The sequence below is a fragment of the Procambarus clarkii genome, chromosome 5, assembly GCF_040958095.1.
Source record: "Procambarus clarkii isolate CNS0578487 chromosome 5, FALCON_Pclarkii_2.0, whole genome shotgun sequence".
NCBI classification, from domain to species: Eukaryota; Metazoa; Arthropoda; class Malacostraca; order Decapoda; family Cambaridae; genus Procambarus; species Procambarus clarkii.
The window spans coordinates 37,712,726-37,719,483 of record NC_091154.1 but is presented as its reverse complement, the minus strand read 5'-3'; the positions used below and the strand labels follow the sequence as shown (position 1 = coordinate 37,719,483).

Sequence of the window (6,758 nt, the reverse complement as noted above, 5' to 3'; positions counted from 1 at the left end):
ATATTTATTTATATATATATATATATATATATATATATATATATATATATATATATATATATATATATATATATATATATATATATATATATATATATAATGACAGCCTTGAGCCAGGGAGACAGGTGAGAGGCACTGCCTAACCCTCAAACATCTCAGGTGATCTTGTGCACACTCAGGTGACGCCCCGTCCTGCTACTCTTCTCTCTTATGTGTCTGACTACACCTCCCTTTCATCACGCTTCCCTCCCCTTCCACTCCAGCTGTCATTGCTCGTCTCTTTCCACCTTCTATTTAGTCTCTCTCTCTCTCTCTCTCTCTCTCTCTCTCTCTCTCTCTCTCTCTCTCTCTCTCTCTCTCTCTCTCTCTCTCTCTCTCTCTCTCTCTCTCTCTCTCTCTCTCTCTCTCACTCTCTCTCTCTCTCTCTCACTCTCTCTCTTAATATATGTAGTGAATATTGCGGTGAAAATATTGTGTCATAATAAGTCTTATCATTATAATATTATGGTGACCTGATGCCATGGTCAATCTTTGCACTCTTGGCACTAATGAATTTATATTAGTCGTCTTGACCTCGCGAGTTCCCTTATAATGACAGTGTCTCCAAAACTAAAGCATGTAACCACTTATGACACAATCATTGATGACACAACCATTGATGACACAACCACTGATGACACAACCACTGAGGACACAACCATTGATGACACAACCATTGATGACACAACCTCTGATGACACAACCATTGATGACACAACCATTGATGACACAACCACTGATGACACAACCATTGATTACACAACCTCTGATGACACAACCACTGATGACACAACCATTGATGACACAACTATTGAGGACACAACCATTGATGACACAACCATTGATGACACAACCTCTGATGACACAACCATTGATGACACAACCATTGATGACACAACTATTGAGGACACAACCAATGATGACACAACCACGACATCACAACTACTGATGACACAACCAATAACAACACAACCATTGACAACCAATAACAACACAACCATTGACAACACAACCACTAACAACCACTGGTCAGTAGCGACCCCATCCACTGTCATAAAAACATAACTTTCTCAGAAATAATTCAAGGTCCACTCAACTTTAAGGTGAAGCTGGCCTCGCTCCTTCAGTGACTTTTAAAGCAAATGATAAATAAAAGATATCATAGACATGCTGCACCTCTAGGACCTAAATACGGGAAGCATACATTAATTGGGGACCAAGAGAGAAGCCACCTGAGGGAACAAGGTCATTGCTGGTGAGTTTCTTGATGCCATGTTATCCTGTTATCATTATTTTTTTTTTGTATTTTGACTTCTTTATATTTATTTGTTGTTGCTTGATTACGGAAGGTTATCTTAAACGACGGAACGTGCAAACTTTCAACTTGACTTTCTTAGTATGATCGAGATTTCTATCTTGCCCTGCCCCCCCCCCTTCCTTCTCTCTCTCTCTCTTGATGCTTTCTATCCTTCTCTCAGTCACTCCCTTCTTTCCTTTCTTCCTTCTCGCCCTCTCTGCAACCCTTGCTCATATCCTCCCTTCTCATTTTCCTATCTCTATCCCTTCTCCTATTACTTTCGCCCCTTCCTGCCTTTCTTCTATTCCCTCACACTTTTCATCCCTATCTCCGTTCCTACCTTCTTTCCCTCCATTCTTCCCTTGCTTTCTTCTATTCGATCCTTCCTGTTATCCAGTATTGCCTTATCTCCATTCGTTTCTTCTCTCACTTTCTGTCTTCTCTCCCTCTCTCTCTATCCCTGTATTCTATTCCTCAGTTGATAAGTCTGACCAATTATTTCATTTTAATTTCAATTATTTGTGTAAATATGGTTATATTTTTCTTTTTCTAATTATAATGTATTTTTTCCTAATATTAATGTTGAAGTAATTATCAAGCGACAATGTTTATGTTTTATTGTTTTAATTGAACGTCGCAACGTTATGCAGTGAAAAAATTATAAAAAACACGAAATGTTTGACAAGAAAATGCAGTATAATGTTATTGAGCAAGAAACTGCATGTCAAGAGTATGTAGGTAAAGAAAATACATGCTTAGAAAATTCAGGTAAAGAAAATATATGTTAAGAAAATGCATAGAAAACATGTTGATTAAATAAACGTTTAGAAAATTCAAATAAAACATATAGGTTAAAAAAAATACATGTTTTGAAAAAAATCCTAAGAATATGAATATATAAAATTCATCTTTGTGAAGCAAATGTTTTTTCCTTTTTTTTCATTCGGTCTACAAATATGAGAGACTCATATATCTCTAGCGCATGAACAGCTAATCCGATTTGATTGAAAATTAGGTCATTCCTTTACCACAACACCTGTAGATGGTGCAACAATCTTCAGGAGAAACGAATAGGTTGTTTTCCCAAGATCCAATTTGCTTTTTTTTTTTTTTGTATTTCTGAAATGTAAAAACATTTCTTTCTATTTAACGATAGAGATTCAATGTAGGATACCTTCATACCTCGGATGTTTCAGTACGGGTGTTTGGTGTATTTATTAAGTTTTTTCTTTTTCGTTCTGTCCAAGTAATTGGAAATTGTCATTTTAAACAGATTATGAGACTTCATGGGACGTTCATGTGATATTTTTGTACCACAACTTTGTGCCACAAGAAGAGTCGGATTATTAATTAATTCTCGACCATAAAAGATGATATGTTCAGCATTTGCAAGGAATATCAGCTACTTTACTTTCAATTGAAAACGTTTCGATTTTTGTTCTGAATTAAAAAGGAGAGAGAGAGAGAGAGAGAGAGAGAGAGAGAGAGAGAGAGAGAGAGAGAGAGAGAGAGAGAGAGAGAGAGAGAGAGAGAGAGAGAGAGAGAGAGAGAGAGAGAGAGAGAGAGAGAGAGAGAGAGAGAGAGAGAGAGAGGGGGGGGGGGAAGGAGTGAAACGTGGGAGGAATAAGATATGTAGGCGATCGTGGGAAGAATAAGGAATGTAGGTGACAGTGGGTAGAAAAGAGAAGATGTTCAAGGGCATGACACAGTGGCCCAGACGGGTATAAATACTGGCAGGGAGGTAGAATTTTGGCACCAGTGTTTGAGTAGACTTCCTCAGACCCTCACACACCACCGTCCACAAGGCTCTCATCCTCATCATGAAGGTATACTGAAGGTCTCGCTTAGGCAAAAACAGTACAAATTCCGTGCACCTGCCGAGTTGCATTGAGGGATCATTAGACTATTGTGGTTTGCTTGTCTGTATGTGGTGAGGAGGAATTCGTTCAGTGAAACCACGCTGAAAGGATAGTTAGAGATCGATGGTGTCATGCAGGGAGTTACGTGTGGCATAGGTACTTATGCTGGAGAAAGAATTGAAATGTCAGAGGTGTCATGCAGGAGGGTAATACAAGTGTCAGAGGCGTCATGCAGAAGGGTAATACAAGTGTCATGAAGGAGGGTAATGCAAGTGTCAGAGGTGTCATGCAGGAGGGTAATACAAGTGTCATGCAGGAGGGTAATGCAAGTGTCAGAGGTGTCATGCAGGAGGGTAATGCAAGTGTCATGCAGGAGAGTAATACAAGTGTCATATTATTTAAGATACTATCCACAATTGCATGGATAATACCACATTCCCTTCCTCTAAGATGAAGTGAATGATATGATATTTCCTGTAATGTCCGTTCCATATAGCACTCAATCCACTCACTTATCCATACCAAATACTAGGCATATTTGCTTGGATAAATGGGTGAACTGCATCCCCCTCTGCCAAGAATAAATGGGGGTGGATTGCATCATATACTACATGAATGAATGGGTGGACTGGATCCTAATTGGAATAGATGATTGGGTGGACTGGATCCTAATTGGAATAGATGATTGGGTGGACTGGATCCTAATTGGAATAGATGATTAAGTGAACTGGATCCTAATTGGAATAGATGATTGGGTGGACTGGAGTCTATTTAGAATCGCTGATTTGCAGCCGGAAAAGATCGTGGTGCTCCAGGAAACGATGGAAAATAGATTAAATTGTTGTCATCATATTTATGGGATCGTTTCTTATTGCAAGAATCTTAAACTGGTTGTTAGAGTGGCGACCACGTTCCTTACGTGTCTTAATGCAAAACTTGAGTGTAAGATGAATTCAAGAGGCCTAGTAACTAGGTGAGGAAGATCAACTGACGTTCGTGGGTCAAGTTGAAAGTGATTAGTTAACGAAAAATAAACAACTTTTTTTATAAAACAAAATAGGGGTATTTCATAAAATTAAATCAAGAGTTGTTTATTCCATCTACAGTAAATAGGTCTCCCGTTTCGTCTTTTCTGACCCCCTGTTATCTTTTATCTTCAGACGTGTCTGGCAGTACTCTTGTTTGGTGTGGCAGTCAGTGCCGGGCCCCAGAACTACAACTACCAGCCACCCCCACAGCCAATTGTACCTATTTACGAGCCTCCCCATCCAACCATCGTACCTATTTACGAGCCTCCCCAGCCAACCATCGTACCTATTTACGAGCCTCCCCATCCAACCATCGTACCTATTTACGAGCCTCCCCATCCAACCATCGTACCTATTTACGAGCCTCCCCATCCAACCATCGTACCTATTTACGAGCCTCCCCATCCAACCATCGTACCTATTTACGAGCCTCCCCAGCCAACCATCGTACCTATTTACGAGCCTCCCCATCCAACCATCGCTCCTATTTACGAACCTCCTCATCCAACCATCGTACCTACTTACCAACCTCCCCATCCAACTATCGCTCGACTCTATACACCTCCAAAACCAACGTCCGCCCCAACAACTACCACAACTTCGGGCTACAACTACGACACTCCCACTACCAAGAGTGCCCGGGTGAGAACCAGTACCTTTGGTTGTTGCTGGTAGTGGTGGTGCTCCTGGCAAGGTTAGGAAAGTATATGGAGAAAGAACTAAGCCAGTATAACTATGTAGCATTTAGAAGGGGATATGAGGACCATGAGCTGAATATGTGGGAATGTATAAAGGGAATGGCACTCAACTTCTCGGACCACTGAGCATCGAACGCCAACCCTGCAAGTAGCAAGGTCGTGGTGGTGTTGCCGGTGCTGGTATACAAATGTGGTAAACATTTGTATACCACTATCACAATCTACCTTCACTATCTTCACTGCTCCAAACACTATCTTCCCTTCAGTGTTTGGAGCAGTGAAGCAGACTATTATTAATATCAAATTAAATTAAGTCTTAAGCATGAGAGAGAGATGAAGAACGCTGTTCACATTCTTCTCACCTGGCACCTACAGAACGAGGAATGGCCGTACAACTTCAAGTGGGGCGTCCAGGACAGTTACAGTGGAAATGACTTCGGCCAAATGGTGAACAGCGATGGACGCACTACCCAGGGGGAGTACCGCGTCCTACTGCCCGACGGACGCACTCAGGTGAGCACAACGGCCTAATATCAAACGGAACTTTTAATCCTGAGATTGTGGGTTATTTTAGAGTCACTACAATAAGAAATATGTTGACCAGACCACACACTAGAAGGTGAAGGGACGAGGACGTTTCAGTCCGTCCTGGACCATTCTCAAGTCGATTGTTCCTCGACTTTGGAACTTGATTGTCACCTCAAGACAATCGACTTGAGAATGGTCCAGGACGGACCGAAACGTCGTCGTCCCTTCACCTTCTAGTGTGTGGTCTGGTTAACATACTTTAGCCACGTTATTGTGACTCATCGCCTGCAATAAGAAATATCTAAAAAATTGGGTAAGAAATTTAAGTTTAACAGATGCTACATAATTTTCACTGCATATATATATATTTTATATTAATTAATTTTGAAAATCAATATTGAAACTTGATATTTTGATCACTAATGTCTCAAGGACCAAAATACTTGGAATTAACGACTCTATATTATTAGTTATAAGTCAGATGGTTCTAATTTGTTTATTTTTCTATCAAAAATAAATTATCTCTGTTTTTATATATCAGTTGACGTTTATCGCAGTTTAAGGGTTAAAGGTGTTCCCTGTATTGATACCTGATGGTCTCATTTAAGTGAATACTTTCTCTTGTTGTACTTTCAATTCCTGCTTTTATTACCGTAATCATGATTTTTCTTTTCATTCTATCTCCTTCATTTTCATCCAAAGTTGTCGTTGGATCACATCTAACAGTTTTCACTCTCTTTCAACAGGTCGTCAGATTTGTCGACAACGGCGACGGATACAACGCTGAGGTCATCTACGAGAATTAAACCGACCTGGTCTGGACCTGCCTGATTGTGATCTGGTCTGGACCTGCCTGATTGTGACCTGGTCTCGACCTGCCTGATTGTGACCTGGTCTCGACCTGTTTCATTGTGACCTGGTCTCGACCTGCCTGATTGTGACCTGGTCTCAACCTGCCTGATTGGGACCTGGTCTCGACCTGCCTGATTGTGACCTGGTCTCGACCTGCCTGATTGGGACCTGGTCTCGACCTACCTGATTGTGACCTGGTCTGGACCTGCCTGATTGTGACCTGGTCTCGACCGGCCTGATTGTGACCTGGTCTCGACCTGCCTGATTGTGATCTGGTCTCAACCTGCCTGATTGTGACCTGGTCTCGACCTGCCTGATTGTGACCTGGTCTCGACCTGCCTGATTGTGACCTGGTCTGGACCTGCCAGACTGCGACCGCTGATGATTCACGACATTGCTGATCACATAACAATTGATGTTGTATATTTATGTATTTATCGAACTTGGTCTTCTTTGA

The 6,758-nt window shown here is 41.2% G+C and overlaps 2 protein-coding genes across 2 annotated transcripts; both read left to right on the top strand.

Annotated features, from left to right (window-relative positions):
* The first annotated feature begins 591 nt into the window (after positions 1–591).
* LOC123752103 (protein PBMUCL2-like) lies at positions 592–1,104 on the top strand. Its single transcript, XM_045734170.1, has one exon. The coding sequence runs from the start codon at positions 592–594 to the stop codon at positions 1,102–1,104; it is 513 nt and encodes a 170-aa protein (XP_045590126.1).
* A 2,004-nt stretch (positions 1,105–3,108) lies between these two features.
* On the top strand, positions 3,109–6,758 carry LOC123752105 (uncharacterized). Its single transcript, XM_045734171.2, has 4 exons — positions 3,109–3,162; positions 4,356–4,865; positions 5,297–5,434; positions 6,196–6,758. The coding sequence occupies exons 1-4, from the start codon at positions 3,157–3,159 to the stop codon at positions 6,253–6,255; spliced, it is 714 nt and encodes a 237-aa protein (XP_045590127.2). The 5' UTR covers positions 3,109–3,156; the 3' UTR covers positions 6,256–6,758.

Bases quoted from the DNA above. Each gene is read 5' to 3' on its own strand.
- LOC123752103 (XM_045734170.1), top strand. From the start codon at position 592: ATGACAGTGTCTCCAAAACTAAAGCATGTAACCACTTATGACACAATC.
- LOC123752105 (XM_045734171.2), top strand. The intron at 4,866-5,296 runs GTGAGAACCAGT...TGGCACCTACAG, and splicing joins CCACTACCAAGAGTGCCCGG to AACGAGGAATGGCCGTACAA. The intron at 5,435-6,195 runs GTGAGCACAACG...CTCTTTCAACAG, and splicing joins TGCCCGACGGACGCACTCAG to GTCGTCAGATTTGTCGACAA.